The sequence below is a fragment of the Emys orbicularis genome, chromosome 6 (genome assembly GCF_028017835.1).
Source record: "Emys orbicularis isolate rEmyOrb1 chromosome 6, rEmyOrb1.hap1, whole genome shotgun sequence".
Classification (NCBI taxonomy): Eukaryota; Metazoa; Chordata; order Testudines; family Emydidae; genus Emys; species Emys orbicularis.
The window spans coordinates 2,522,500-2,537,889 of NC_088688.1; the positions used below are offsets into that span (position 1 = coordinate 2,522,500).

Genomic DNA, 15,390 nt, shown 5'->3' on the forward strand with positions numbered 1-15,390 from the left:
GGGGGGGGGAAAGGGGCTCTTCTCTTGCCCTCACTAGCCCTAGCGCTCTCTACAGAAGCCCCAACTCCACCTGAAGGAACCGGAGGGCTGGCAAGTGCCCCTGCGCATGGCCCGGAGGAAAGGCCGTGAGGCCTGCTGGGCCCTGTCTCCCCAGGGATTGGGCCCTTGTTCAGGCAGTTGGGGGAGCCTCTGTTCCTGCTCCCCTCCCCCTGGGGGCAAGTCCAGCCCCTGGGGTGTCCGTGGATAGCAGGGAAGTAGTTGCTGGCAGCAGCCCTGGGGTGGAAGGGGTCTGTACTGGGGCCTCTCCCTGGCCATCCCTGCTGTTCAATGTCCATGTGAGCTGGGCTGAGCTGTGTCTGTTGTCATGGTTATTGCTACAGGAGACTTCTCAAAGAAAGCCCAAGCCCCTGTGAGAGGGGGAGGGGGCTCTCTCCTCCCCCCTCCCTCCCAGAGCAGGGCTGTGGGGCACCCAGGGTTTCGGAGTGTCTGCTGCAGATTGGCATGGCAGTGGTCCGAAGCCCGGGGCCCTGCAGGGGGCCTCACTAACCAGGCTGCTTTGGGGCGGGGTTCTGGGGTAATACTGGCCCATAGATTCCCCCTGCCCAGCTGGAGCTGGTGGGAGGTGTGGCTGTCTCTGAGGATGCAGGAAAGCCAAACCCTCCAGCTACAGCAGACAGCTCCTGCGCTCAGCCTGGCCCCCAGGCGCTGGGCACGGGCTGAGTGAGGCCAAGTTGGGCCTTGCAAGTGAGAAGGGGAAGCCAGAGGGTGCACGTGGTCACTCGCTGGCCACACGTCTGGTATGATGGGTTACAGGAGGGGGATCCTAGGGGCTGGGCTGACCCCGTAACTCCCTGCCTGAGAGCAGAGACAGTGCTGGCCTCCCAAGGCCCCACGTGGCTGTAATTACCCCATCTCCCGCCATGCGAGATGGTCCTTCCCCTCTGTCAGTCCCTGCCTGGGCTCCTCTCTCCTGCCTGGGGAGGGTTGAGTGAGCTCTGCCTGAGTCACCCCAGCCCGGCTGACCCTTCCAGACCCAGGGGCTGAACCCTCCAGCGGGAATTCTTGCATGTCCCTCAGCCGTGAGTCACCTGAGCTCCCCTGGCTGGGAATGAGCCGCTGCCTGCCTTGCTTGGTGCTCAGGGCAGGTGACTGGAAGTGGCTGCACTGCGGGATTGGATGGCAGGAGGAGACTGGTAGGGGGCAATGGCTCCAGCCCTGTGACCTAGCAAACTTGGGGAGAAAAGAATGGCCGGGGGGGGGGCGAGCACAGGGCTCGATGTTTGGGGCAGTCACAGGTATGGGATTTAGGGTCGCTTGGAGCAATATCTCCCCAGCCTGGAAGAACCCTGCAGAGAATGTTATGGAGCCTGTCCTGGCCCCAGATGTGAGGGAAGTGGGGGTGGGGAGGAGGTGGCCAGAGAAATGGGGAGACCTTGGCGCTCTCCCTTGCCCAGGAGTTGGGCTTGCAAGAGTCTGGCCTGAGATCGTGGGGGTATAAATCCGGCCCTCCCTGCGACCCAGGGTGGTGGGGAGTTAAACTAGGACCCCTAAGGATGGAGTGGAAAGACCTGCACACACCTCCCCCAGCAGGATGAAGCATGAACTGTCGCATGCCAGGCCCCGGGGCTGAGTTCCTCCTTCCCTATTGTGTATCAAGGGTGGCAGGAGTGAGGACTACAGTTCCCAGCAGGCCGTGCACCATCTCCAGCTGAGCAGCTCTTCCCACAGCTGGTGGGGAGGGACGCTATTTTAAATGTAACTTTTAGCAGCAGGCCTTTGTGCAGTGCCTGTGTCGCAGCCGGGGCACTGGGGGTCCGGAGTGATCTCTCCATTTCAAAGGAGGCTGTCAGGCCCCTGAGGGAGCGAGTGACTTCAGCCCAGCTACCTCAGGTTAGAGCTGCTGCTTCGTACATTTCATGGGGAGGCTTGGTCGTCCCCTCCCCCGTGGCCCCTATAGCTGCTGGGGTGGGCACGGTCCCTCAGCACTGTTGTTCACACAATCTTGCGTCCTGCTCCAGAAATGAGTTGGGGGAACAAACACTCACAAAAACTTGAAAAAAAAGAGAAGAAGAAATATAGTACCTGGTACTTCTCCTTTGTAATTTAATAAATGTTTGTTTGGAAACGGAACGCAGGGGGTTGTCTTCATTGTGCTAAGAGGAGAGGCCAGATGGCCAGTGGTAGGTCACTAGCCTGGGATTTGGGAGACCTGGAATCCAGTCCCTGCTCTGCCACAGGTGCCCGGTGTGACCCTAGGCATGTCCTTTAGTCCCTCTGCCTAACAGCATTTCCTGCCTCACTGGGGGGTTGTGAGCACAAACGCATTGAAGATCATATCAGACTCCCACTTTCCATAGGTACGGTGGCTAGGCGAGCAGAGAGGCTGCCGTGGCTGGGGCTAGAGCTCGGCTGAAGAACGGGAGCTGCGTTAGATCTCATCCTTTGTGGTTTCAGGCTCCTGCTCAAGCCAGGAGGTAGCTACTCTGGCGGGTATAGCTAGTGCCCAGGGCTACTGAACCTTCCATAGTGGACACCATCAAAAGGACTGTTTCTCTAGCTCCTTTCATGATGTGTAGGCGTCGAGTGTGCTTTACAGCCATAGCAGTGCCTGGCAGCTGGTTCAACAGCACCCAGCTACACTTCACAATAGGTCAGGGCAGAGAGCGAACAAGAATCCCAAAGCCCAGTGAAGCTGCAGGGGCAGGCAAAGTGCAATGAGGTGAGCTGGGATTCAGCCATGATGCTGAGTTTAAGGCCCTGATTAGGGGGTCTTCCAGAGTACCCATGGTCTGATCTTAAAGCCTCCACTTCCCTGAAAGTTGGTGCCTCCTGTTTGCTCTCGTTACATGTTCTCCCCTGACTGCTCAATGCCACCATTAGTAAAACACCAGACCTGAGCTGGACTGTGGCGACAGGACACCAGTGTCTTCCAAGGTGAAGCAGCCCAAGCTGTGCCCCTGATTGCTGGGAAGTGTGAGGTCTTTGGGGGATGGACTCAGGAGAGTCACTGCCTGCCCCAGCAGGACCGGGTTCAGGCCAAACTTATGAGCAGCCTACACAGGAATGGCCTGTACAGAGGCTGCCCATGCTGAGGGAGGTTGAGACATACCTTAAGCTGGGATAATGGCACCGTGCCCCCACATCCTCTGACTGGCACTAGACCTACTCAGTGCATCATCGGTGCAGTTCCTCCTGCCAGAGGCTGTCACAGGCGCTGGGACTGGCCCCTATCGCGCAAGGAGATAAAGGGAGCACGGCCCTAAAGTGGCATTTGGTGCCAAGACCCATCTGACAAATCTGGCCTGAGAGCTGCTCTCACACTGAACGTGCTTTGTACAGCTCACGTGCCCCTCCTCCCATCACTCAGCCCCTTCTCCCTGTGTACATGCAGGAAAAGCTGGTATCGAGTACTGTGCCTGGAGTTCTCCGCCACCCTGCGGGCAGGAGAGGGGAATTCTGGGCTCCATCTCCCTGCAGATGGAAGTGCATTATTAGTGAGTGAGGGTGGCGGTTATGTAAAGCTGCACCGAGGGGCCAAGTCCCTGCTCCAGGCAGTCTCCACTCTACCCTTCATTCTGCATCACCCCACAGTGTGCTGGCCACTGGCCAGAGCAGATAGAGATGGTCCCTGCCCCAAAGAGCAGGGGTAAGGGGCAGTAGGGAGGCACAGGGGGCAAGGCTGAGACCAGAGGCATCCCCATGGTACCTCAGTGAAATGCCTGTGCTCAGTGGCTGCACGGTGGGGACCAGGGGCAGCCCAAGGAGGGATTCACGGGAATGGGGGCAGCAGCTGCCACAGCAGCCCTGGGAACAGGCTCTAGCCCAGGGGTGGGCAAACGTTTTGGCCCGAGGGCCACATCTGGGAATAGAAATTGTATGGCGGGCCATGGATGCTCACAGAATTGGGGTAGGGGTGTAGGAGGGGGTGGGGCCTGAAATGAGGAGTTCAAGGTGTGGGAGGGGACTCCAGGCAGGGGAGTAGGGTGCAAAGGGGGGTGCAGGCTCTGGGGTGGGGCTGGGGATGAGGAGTTGGGGGTGCAGAAGGGTGCTCCAGGCTGGGACCGAGGGGCTCAGAGGGAAGGAGGGGGAGCAGGGGTTTGGGGCACAGGGAGGGGTTCAAGGGTGCAGGCGCCGCGTGGTACTAAGCACAAGCGGCTCCCGGAAGCAGTGGCCATGTCCCCGCTCCGGCTCCTACGCAGAGCCCCGGCCAGGCAGCCCCTGCGCGGCTGCCCCGGGCTGGGCGCGGCCCTGCCCCTGTCCCTGCCGGCTCCGGAGGAGCCGGAACGTTGGGTGAGGAGCAGCGATCGCAGCCGGCGGACCGGAACCGGAAGACTGAGGGTGTCGCACCCGGCTGGAGGGACGCTCTGTCCTGACAACTCGCTCGTGACAGCGCCGGGAACAGCGCTCCAAGGGGGAGGGGCGGTACGGGCCGTGGGGGACGCTCTGGCCCAGCGTCTCCCTGGTCCCGGGCGTGGAGGGAGTGTTTCCTGGGGGAAGGGTTTCGGCGGGGAACCGCGCGTCTCCCGCAGCCGGAAGTGTTCCCGGCGGAGCAGGAGGGGTTGGGACCGGCCGCACACACCCGCTTCCGGCTGGGCGCGATGCTGGGCCGGGCGGCGCGCGGGACCGGGCGGCTCCTGCTGCAGGTGCGAGGCCGGGGCGGGACCGGCTGCCCCGGGACGCGCCAGGATCCGCCCGCCCCCCTGCACCCCCTGGCCCCGGAGCCCCGCGGTTTGGGACAGGAAGTGGAGGGAGCGTTGGGAGAGTCAGGCGGGCTGGCATGGACACCCCCCCCCCCGAGGCTCGCGCTGCCCCCTGGCGATCTGGGGCTCCCCTGGGCTGAGTCCCCGCTGGGGGGGAGGCAGGACGGGGCTGGGGGGGGGGCAGTGGGTATGGGGGGGGGCAAGACGGGGCTGGCGGGGGGAGGGTCACTTATTGCACACTCATGGCCTGACTTGACTCTTCCCCCTTCTCTCCCCAGAGCTCCCGGTGGCCGGGGCCCGGGCCATGGCTGGCCCCAGCCCCAAAGCGATGCTCCTCCAGTCTGCCCAGGAACACCATGGTGCTCTTCGTGCCCCAGCAGGAGGCCTGGGTGGTGGAGCGAATGGGCAGATTTCACCGCATCCTGGAGCCCGTAAGGAGCCTCCTCGCCCCCTGAAGTCTGAGCGAGGGGCCCCCTGTGCGGAGTATGGAGCAAAAGGGATTGTGCTGCCAGCTCCCGTTCCCTTGCATCAGTCCTGTGCTTCACGCTCCTCCTCTTGCTGGCCCGTGGGGGCTGGGCTGACTCCCCTGCCTGGCTTCATCAGCCAGCAGTGGCTGCAGAAAGAGCGGGTTCCTCTTCTGGGGGAGAGGGAGGAAATTCCTGCCAGTGCTCCCACCCACCTGCTATGATGGGCCCGATGGGGAGTGCGAGTAGGTCTCTGTGAGATGGGGTGGGGGAGCGTTAGAGCAGAGAGATCATAGCGGCTTCACCACCCCACACACACACTCATTCCTGATGGGGAGAGGTGATGAAAGCTGGAAACTGAATGTACTCGGTCTATGTTTTTCCTTGCTGAGTGCACCTGCCCTTCTGGGGTCTCCTGGTCCTCTTGCCCTGGCTGGATAGTGGGAGGGGGAGAGCTCCATGTGGGGCTGCGTTCTTGGCCGGAGAGAGATTTCCCTTACAGAGCATTAGACTGTTTGTAGTCCCTCTGCCATCCCAAGCTCTCTTTCTGTGGTAATCTCACCAGTCACCAGCTGGTGGCGCTGCAGGCACAAAGAGCGAGGCGATTGGGAACATGGGCATCTAAGGTGGCAGGTGGAAACAGCTGGGAAGCCAAATGCCCTGAGTGTGTAGAGCGAGTCAGGAATGGTGTCTCTAGCCTCTGTTTGCCAGAAGCTGGGAATGGGCGACAGTGGATGGATCAGTTGACGATTTCCTGTTCTGTTCATTCCCTCTGGGGCACCTGGCACTGGCCGCTATCCGAAGACAGGACACTGGGCTAGATGGACCCTTGGTCTGAACCAGTGTGGCCGTTCTTATGAGTCCATTGCACCCCCTGGGGCTACCCCTACACCCAGTGTGCGCTCAAGTTGCCCATGCAGTAGTCTCCAGCTTTGCTGTCCAGTTGGTGGGAGCTGACCCAGCATCCTGCTGTGCTCCCCCACTTAGTGCCCTCTGCTCTGAGGCCAGGACACTGGGCTTTACCTGCGGCTTTCTCTGCTCTCCTCCCAGGGTTTGAATTTCCTCATCCCACTGCTGGATCGGATCCGCTACGTACAGAGCCTCAAGGAAATCGTCATCAATGTCCCGGAGCAGTCGGCTGTCACTCTGGGTGAGGAGGAGCTCATCTGCCCTGCCTCCCCCTCTCTGCATCCCAGGGGGTGGGGCAGCGGCTGGGGGTGGGAGCCTTGTAGATTCCTTGGCTAGTACATGCAGATCTGCCCCTGGGGACCTGGACTTGGCCTTGTTCGTAGCGCTTTGGAAATGGGAAGTAGAGTATCCCCGTGAGCCCCTGCCTGATCCGTCCCTCTCTACGGGGGCAGGCTGCAGCTGCCACTTCCTCCCTGCAGGATCCAGGGAGATGCTGCCCTGGTGACAGGAATGTTCTCCTTTTCCCTCGCAGATAACGTCACCCTGCAGATAGATGGCGTCCTGTACCTGCGGATCATGGACCCCTATAAGGTACCAGCGGGGCTCAGTGTGGCCACAGAGATGCGAGGCGGCCACCTCCCACTGTGTAGGCATCGGCTAATGCTCCCTGCCCTGCACAGCTGGCAGCTGCTCGTGCAGAAAAACTGGGGGTGGGGGATCTCTGTCATCACTGGAAGGACCAAGGCCTGGAGCAGGGGAGGGATGCGGGGGCTGACTGGTCCCAGCCCTGGAGGGAGAGGCTGGGAGGTCACCTCATTGTTCCAGCCTGGCCTTTGCCAGGCCCTTAACCTCTGCTCCTGAGCATGGAGGAGCTTGGCCCTGCAGCTCCCAGCTGCCTTGGTGTAGTGGGAAGACGCTGAACATGCTGCTCTTCCCCCCTCATCATCCTCTCATTCCATGGGATCTTGGCCTGGCCTGCAGAGCAGTGGGGGTGGTTCAGAGCTCTGTGTCCCAGCCCCGTTCTCACTGCCAGGGCTCTTAACGCCAGCCCTGGAGGCTGTGGGCCTGGGACTAGACCGGGCTGCAGTGACATGTGGACGCTCAGGCAGTGCTGACAGGGCTCTGTGGGGAGTTAGGCCTTGGACCCTGGTTCCCGTAGCCCTGCCTGCTTCAGGGTCTCCCCTGGGTTTGCTGTGTTGAGGACGCTGGCAGGGGCTGGATGCTGATACTCCAGCTTGGGCCCTGTCTCTGAAAGATCCTGGTGCAGACACAGGCTCTGGGGCCTGGACTCTGTCTGGTCCAGCAGAAAGGCCCTGCCCCAGGGGAGCGGCTGTCTGAACTGGCCACTCTGGGGAGAGCTCCACCCCACTGGCCAGTGAGGGAGGGGGCGAGCAGGATGCTTGGGTGCCGAGTCTGATCGTGGTCTCTGCTCCCCCTTTCCAGGCCAGTTATGGGGTGGAGGACCCCGAGTACGCCGTGACCCAGCTGGCCCAGACCACCATGAGGTCCGAGCTGGGCAAAATCTCCCTGGACAAAGTCTTCCGGGTAAGTTATGGGCTGGTGGGGTCCTGAGCCTTACAGGGTCTGCCCTTGGCTGCTGACTTCAGCGCACTGCTGGGAGCCGCCCCTGGGGCCTGCAGGGCCGGGGGGCTGTGACTGTGTTGGGGCCGGGGGGCAGTGTTTGTTCTCAGAGGTATTTCGCCAGCCGAGGGGCTTGGGGGCAGGGAGTCCAGCGCGTGGGGAGTCAAGGAGTTGGCAGCAGCAGCACCTCTGGGTGTCAGGGGCATTGGCACTGACGGGGTCCCCCCCAGCCAGACGTTTCCTCTTCAAACAGCCAAACTCCCTCAGCTCAGGGCACTCCCTGGGCCTCTCCTAGCGAGGCCCCAAACCCCAGGAAGGGTCCCAGCCTCGCGGGTCCCTGGTGAACCGGAGCGACTCTTGCTGCCATGTAGCCTGAGCGCCAGACGCAGGGTCAGGAGGGGCCCTGCCCGGATCTCACACCAAGGAGGTCGGTAGCCCATGCCCCTCTCCCTGCGGCACGAACCCCTGGGTGACGGATGCTCTGTGCCAGGACCCAGCTGGCTTGGCCTCCTGCGTGTTGAGAGCAGCTGCTGTTGGTGGCAGTCTGTGCCTGGCTGTGTCCCTGCCTCCCAGAGCTGGAGACGTGTGCTGAGGGAACCATGTCCCCGTGAATGGCTGTCCCGTGTGAGCCGGGCTGAGTTCGTCTGCCTGCTGCTCCTGTTGTCAGGGTTGCTGATGTGTCCTGGGTGCCTGCGCTACCCCAGTCCCTGCCCCACGACCAGGGTGGGGGCAGTCAGTTCTGCCCTATAGCCATGGGCCATGGTTCTGGCAAGTGGGTCCTCCTGGGCTGGATTTGGCCCCTCCCCTCTGAAGGGGCAGGGCCTTGCTGTTTCTTGGCCCCCGTCTCACCGCACTCCCACTCCCGGGTTCCTGTGCCTTCTCCAGGAGCGGGAGTCCCTCAATGCCTGCATCGTGGATGCCATCAACCAGGCCTCGGACTGTTGGGGCATCCGGTGCCTGCGCTACGAGATCAAGGACATCCACGTGCCTCCCCGGGTGAAGGAGTCCATGCAGATGCAGGTCAGCCGATAGCCTGGCCACACCCTGTGCTCTCCGCGTGCAGGCGGGGCTGGGTGGGGGCCGATCTCGGGTTTCAGCCCCAGTCCCTGTGGGCTCCCCTCCTCCAGAGCTGGGTTAGCTGCACAGGCCAGGCCAGTACCTATGGTGAGCACAGAACGGGGATCTGCAGCTCAGAAGTCCCATCCCCCCACTCTCCAGCAGGCCGAGCAGGGCCCCGTCCCCAGGGATCTCAGCTGAGCTCATGGGGCGAGAAGGGGAGAAGTGCTGGCGTCTGCGGCTGAGGAGAATGAGCGCGGTCACTCTGCGCACGCAGCGGCTGAGTACCACGGTGCTCCTTTGGCTGCTGCCTTCAGGACCTGCCAGCGCCCCCTTCAGGCAAAGGGCTGGTGCCAGGCTGAGAGACTCTCCTGATGCTCAGGCTCGAAGGGGGCAGCACGAGGGCCTCCCACTGAGAGCGCCTGGTTTGCAGTCGCAGGGTGCGGACGGAGAGATTCGGCAGGAGCTCCGGCCGGCTGGGCTGGGGCGTCAGAGGGGAGCTGGGTAGCCAGGCCCAGAGCGAGCCGCGTAGGGCTGGTGGGCTCCAGGAGGAGGAGGAGGAAGTCAGGGCTTTCTTGTGGAGCTGGTGTAAGCCGCTTCCTGTGGGTGAGAGCTGCAGCTGCTTCTCAGGGACGGCCCCATGGAGAGGGCAGTGCCCTCACGGGGCTCGCTTGGTGCCCAGCAGGAATGTCTTAACCCCTTGTGAGCAGCATGGCCCTGCCTGGAGGAGATGAAAGGTGCCCCCTGCTCTTGCCCCTCCCTTTGTCCCCTAGAGGAGGGGCAATCTGTGGGGTGGCTGCAGCATCCGCCCCGGTGCTTTGGTTCCAGGTGGAGGCAGAGAGACGGAAACGGGCGACAGTGCTGGAGTCAGAGGGGACCAGGGAATCTGAGATCAACGTAGCAGAGGGGCGGAAGCAGGCCCAGATCCTGGCCTCCGAGGCCGAGAAGGCCGAACAGATCAACAAAGCTGCTGGTAACGCGTTGGGGCTCTGGGGCGGGGCTAGGCTCCAGGGCTGTCCGTGCTGCAGAGAGCTGGTCCCTGGGGCGGGAGGGGCTGGGGGGGGGGGGAAGGTCAGGCCCACTCACTCGAGTGACAGCAGTAGGCTTTCCTCCTGCCAGCCCTGCGCTGAGCGGGACCTGTGGGGTATTTAACTGAGACCTGGGTTTGGTGTGGACTAGTACTGTGGGGCTGCAGTCTGAGCTGCTGTGGGCTGGCTGTGGGGGGGAGGCACACTGGGGGGGAAGCTTGCCTTCCTGCTGCCTTCAGTCTCCCAGGCTTGGGGCAGAGCACGAAGCTCTCCTGGTACAGAGAAGTCTCAGCCACGTGACAGCGATCCCTGGAGCCCACTTCCCTTTCCCCGCTGCTTCTCTCTGCTCCTCCCCTGACTCCTGCTCTCCTACCTTTCCGTCCCAGGGGAGGCCAATGCCATGCTGGCCAAGGCCAAGGCCAAGGCAGAAGCTATTCGGCTCCTGGCTGACGCTTTGACGCAGCAGGTGAGTGCCGGTTGCTGGGGAGGCCGAGGCTGTGCCAGGCCCTTGCTCTCTGTTGGTGTTGAGGCTGGGTGTTGGGGGACTCTCCTCCGCGGCGGCCTTTCCTCCTGATCCCGCAGCCTAGCTGGCAAGAGGCTTTCCCAGCATGCATTGGGCTGAGTGCGTTACCCACGAGGGAGTTACATAGCTCACCCCAAGCCCCTGCCCGTGGAGCCCCCACTCTGGAGCCTCTGTCCGTGTCATGGTCGCAGACCAGTGGCCATGGGGAGGATGGTGCGTGGGGTCTGCAGGGGAGACCTGCTGCCGGAGGGGTCACCCCAGGGGTTGGCAGCAGTGCCCAGAGGCTCCCGGGCCGCGCGATGCTGGGCACAGCACTGCCACACCCCTGCCCCGCAGACGACTGCAGCTTCCGGCTCCCCTTCAGCATACTGGGGACCCTTCCTGCTCCCTTTCCCCTCCCTGAGGAGATCCCACCTTCTGAGCCCTCACCTCCCAGGAGACCTTCCAGCTCCTGCCGCTGCTGCGGTGTGCCCTTGCCCAGCTGGGGGGGAGAGGGGGTGCCCGGCAGGGAGCGGGGGAGTTGGTTACAGCCCGTTGGGATTCCCCCTGGGGATTAGCTGGCTTCCCGTTTTCAGACCCATCCCCAGAACTTCCTAACCCTAATCCAGAGCCCCACCGCTTCCCAGACATGGCCACTGAGCCTCCCCTCGCTCCGTGGGGTACAGGGGGCCAGCGTCTGGGGCGCAGTGTGCGCAGTGTGACCTCTCCACCCCTCTCCAGAACGGCAACGCAGCTGCCTCCCTCGCTGTGGCGGAGCAGTATGTGAGCGCCTTCTCCAAGCTGGCCAAGGACTCCAACACCATCCTGCTGCCCTCCAACACTGGGGACGTCACCAGCATGGTCACGCAGGTTGGTACAGGGCAGCGCTGCCTGACAGCCTGCTGGGCCCGTGGGTCGCAGCAGAGAACCCAGCGGCTGCAGAGCCCAAGGGGGGAAGGAGAGAAATTGCCCCAGGGGCAGGGGTGGGAATTTGTCCTTGTGAATTTACTGACACGAAGACTCCTGGGGGGAGAATTTGTCATGGGACCTGGCAGAGCTGTGGTCCCTGCCAAGGCAGCTTGTGGCCGCACACAGGGAAGGGAAGCCAGCTGCCTGCTCTGGGGCTGGCCAGGCCGGAGACGCTGCCTTGTCCTGTGCTGTAAGCACAGCAGGCAGGAGCCCCTTCCATGGAGACCTGGGCAAGGCGAGGTCTGAGCTCCCTGCCAGGTTCCACACGGTCTCCTTGGGGCGGGAGTTAGCGTCGCCCTTGTCTGTCACCGGGCCAGGCCAAGGGGAGTCAGCGCACCTTGGCACAGGGAGCCAGGGGGCACTGGGAAGGGGGGTGGCAGCCCTCCAGCGCTGCCTTTCCTAGTGTTGAGAAGTAGCCCAGCGAACCCTGGGGAGTGAGCAGGGGCTGGTGGTGACACTCGACATAGGCCGTTCTCGCCTGGCCTGGCCTGCGACGCCCGCGCTGTCCCTGCCTTGGCACCTGCTGTGGCAGAGCTCTGAGCAGGGCAGCCCCTACTGAGAGCCCTGTTCCGTCCCCCGGCTGCACCCTGCAGTGCCAGAGTCCTGTTTTATTCATAGCACCTGCTGGGTCTCCCTTCCTTCCCCTTTCCCCAGGCCCTGGGCATCTACGGCGCCCTGACCAAACCACAAGCTGCCAAGAGCCCGGAAGTGACCCCACCAGCCCTCGAGGTCCCCAAGTGCCCCCTCACAGAGCTGCCTGAGGCGGATCAGCTGAATTCCAGCTAGCAGAGGAGCCCGGAAGACCTGGATCACTGTGAACAAACTGCTGTGGCAGCACCTGCCATGGAGCGTGGCACCCCCGCTCCTGCCATGGGGGGAACCTTGCAGGACGCCTGCCGGGGGGGGTCACGCCCTGCAACTCTCCCCGATCAGACTCTCTCCGCCCTCTTTTTGGTTCTTATTTTTATTTGGATTTAATCATGTAATAAAGGAGGTGGCACCGGAGCCGCAGCTTGTGTCCTCGGCCTTGTGTGCAGGAGGGGGTGGCAGCTCCTCTGCACCTGGGAGGGTCGGTGACGTAGGACTGGGCAGATGGGATGAGACCCGGGGCCCATCCAGCCCCGTCTCCTGTCTCTGCCAGTGCCTGGCACCAGCTGCTGCTGTGGAAGGTGCGAGAGCCCCTCTCAGGGGCAGGTCTGGGATAACCTGTCTTCAGGGAGTCTCCTCCCAGTAGTTAGGATGGTTTGAGGCCAGAAATAGATTTTATATCCCACCCCCAAACACTCTTAATGCTTTCCTAACTCTGGCTGTTGGCACTCATAGAACTGTCCCAGCCCTCTTTGAATCTTAAGTTCTTGGCCTGAGTGACGTCATGCAGCAGTGAGTTCCACACGCTAATTACACGCTGGGTAGAAAATGTGTCCTTTCATGATTTCAGAGTTTGCTGCTGCAGTGACCTGGCTGGCTAGGCCAGGCTGTGAGGAGAGGCAGGGGCAAACCAAGACAAAAGGGATAATTTCAGATTGTTAGAACTTTATAAGGGAAACTCAAAAATTGTAGCAGAAGCATAAAATAGAATATTATCAAGAACTTGCTACTTACATGAATAAACTCCAAGTTACCAACACTTAACCTTGGCAAGCTTGTACACCCAGCTCTTCCTTACTCTGTGCCGTTATTACCAGCTACATTGTTATTACCCGGAACAAAAGAAATTACTCGGCAGGCTTTTTCTCTCCTTGGCTGTAAGTCCAGCTCCACTCTTGTTGTCCTGCCCTTTGCTTCTCTTCGGCTTGTAGCTCTCCTTAGACCCAGTGTTCCTGTGGCTGTACCTCTTTGCTCTCAGTTCATCCACACGTGGGTTTCTTCACCTAGGGCCTCGCTTGTCCATTAGGCACCTTTGAACTGTATTCTATCACAAGCTGCTCAAACAGTCATTCTCTATTCACACTATGTCCTGTGCGATTGTGTGCCTCGTTTACTATTTTCGGGATCTGTTTTCATCTAATGCAGCTTCTCAATCAATTCCCTTTTTCACTAGCTATATTTCCTTTCAGTATTTCCCTGGATACTCCACTACCTCTGTAGATTTGATTTCCCTCTACTTCCTTTCTCTCATTCTTTCTGTTCACATATCCAGGTCTATCTTTTCCTACTTCTCCTGACCTGAAACCTTTCCAATTTTCCTTCTTTCCTCCTCCTCGCTTCCCAGGCTCCTGCTTGTATTCTCCTGTTCTTTTATTTGAGCACTTCACCTCCTGCCCCAGCTCTGGTTCATCCACTAGCTAGGCATCTTGATCCTTCTCCAGCAGCTTTTTCCAGCTGCTTCCCCTTCCACCATCTGCGTCCTTCCCCGGCTCCAGCTGGTCCCTTTCCAGGACCGCATTCCCTGCAGTTACATCACAGCTGCAGGCCCTCATGGCCCCGCAGTAACTCAGAACTGCAGCAGGGGCTAGTGGGGTCAGGGTCACTCCGCTGTCTTTCATTTTCTTGGACTGACCCATGGGCTTGTGTTCAGGCTCCCGGCTGGATGGTGTGTGAGGGGTACGGAGGCGTTTGTAGGCTTGGCAGAATTTGATATTTTTGTATAATTTCAGTGGATAACATCTGTGTTTATTTTTATCACTTTACATTTTCACAGTTGTTGGAAATTATGGGGGGATGTCAGATAATAGGCAGATCAGACAATTATTTAGTGACAGATGTTGAGATTCCAAAAGTTTTATAGCCATTAAAACACAAATTATCAAATTTGTCACAGGTCAAAATATGCAATGTAAATAACTTTCAATCAACCTCTAATACATCCTCAAGCAGCATTTCTTGTTGCCTATCTGTACGTTTCGGTTATGATCAGTGGAAGTAGGGTATGTGAAGTCGACATTTACCGACAACAATCAAATTCTTACAAGCCTAGTTCTTAGAGATAGAACAAGTGGGATAGAACTGCCCCCACTCCCCCGTTCTGTAGAAAATCCAAGCCACCTGATTGTAGCCAGGGGACCAGCAGTGGTCAAACAGGAGGAAACGAGTGGTGGGGAGCAAATGCTGTTTAAATGCAAATCTCGCTGGTGACTCAGAAATCTGAAAAGAACTTCTTCACCAGCCTGTGTGATTGCTGAACGCAACCGAATCTGGATTCCCTTTGCTGTGAAAATGCCCCAGTCTCACATGCACCTGCTGCTTCTTCAGAGAACAAAGTTGGGTCTCAGATCTAACTTCTTTGCAGCCCGCTGTCCTGGCTGGAGCATCCCGCCTCTAGGGCGTGGGACCAGTCAGGCTCCTCTGAATTAGAGATCCTGTTTGCAGCCCCGTCCAGGCTAGTTGGACACTGGGCTCATGAGCTTGCAGGGCATCAGGTGAAACACATGCTCTCCCTGGCAAGCGTGAATTGCCGCATGGTTGCCTTTCCCTGTTGGGATGGGTCAACGAGTTCTGCGCAGGGGCTGAGGCCCTGCATGGCCGTGACTCTCTGGCGGCTTTCCGAAGCGTTGCCCTTTTCTCAGCAGCAGTTGTGTAATGTGCCGTGGCAGGCTGGTGTCTGCCCTCCGTCGCACTGGAGGCGGCCCACTGGAGTCCGTGAGGAGGAGTAAGGGCAGCAGGCTGGGGGTTCATTCCTTCGACGCGGAAGATGCTCCAATGCAGGCTGCTACGTGGAGTCTGCGCAGAGGGGGGCAGGCACAGAGCCCTCCTGGACAGGGAGACCTGGACTCTGGGGGGAATCTCCTCCTGCACTCTGTTTCTCCTGCCTTTCCACCTTCTCCCAAGCTACCCCCTTCATGGGTACCCAGCCCCCCCCGCAGTCCAATGGTGCCTAGCCCCCTGTCCTGCCGCGCGGTGTGCGGAGGATCTGCACTTTCTGCCAATGCAGTGTCTGCCCTGGGTGCAGGGGGGTGCTGGCTGCCCGGCTGAGGGGCTGCTCCTAAAGGTGGGGGATAAAGGCACATGGGGATGGGGTGGGAGGCCAGATGGGGACTAGGCAGGGCTGGGGATACCAGATTGGGGGGAGGCTGGGACCAGGGGTGGGGGGGCAGGAGGGTCTGGCAGGGGTGGGGAGGAGGCTGGCTGGGGGGGCCAGGGGGGAGAGGGAGGCTGGCTGGGGGGGGAGGCAGGTGGCCCGGCAGGGGGGAGGGGAAGCTGGCCCCGAGGGGGAGGGGCGCTGGGGGGGGGGCAGCACGGGC

The 15,390-nt window shown here is 60.7% G+C and overlaps 1 protein-coding gene across 1 annotated transcript; it reads left to right on the forward strand.

Annotated features, from left to right (window-relative positions):
* Positions 1-4,597: 4,597 nt before the first annotated feature.
* STOML2 (stomatin like 2) lies at positions 4,598-12,214 on the forward strand. Its single transcript, XM_065406177.1, has 10 exons — positions 4,598-4,643; positions 4,979-5,131; positions 6,215-6,314; positions 6,606-6,664; positions 7,517-7,618; positions 8,540-8,674; positions 9,539-9,683; positions 10,125-10,204; positions 10,982-11,110; positions 11,864-12,214. Exons 1-10 carry the CDS (start codon positions 4,599-4,601, stop codon positions 11,993-11,995), a joined length of 1,080 nt encoding a protein of 359 aa, XP_065262249.1. The 5' UTR covers position 4,598; the 3' UTR covers positions 11,996-12,214.
* The last annotated feature ends 3,176 nt before the right edge of the window (positions 12,215-15,390 follow it).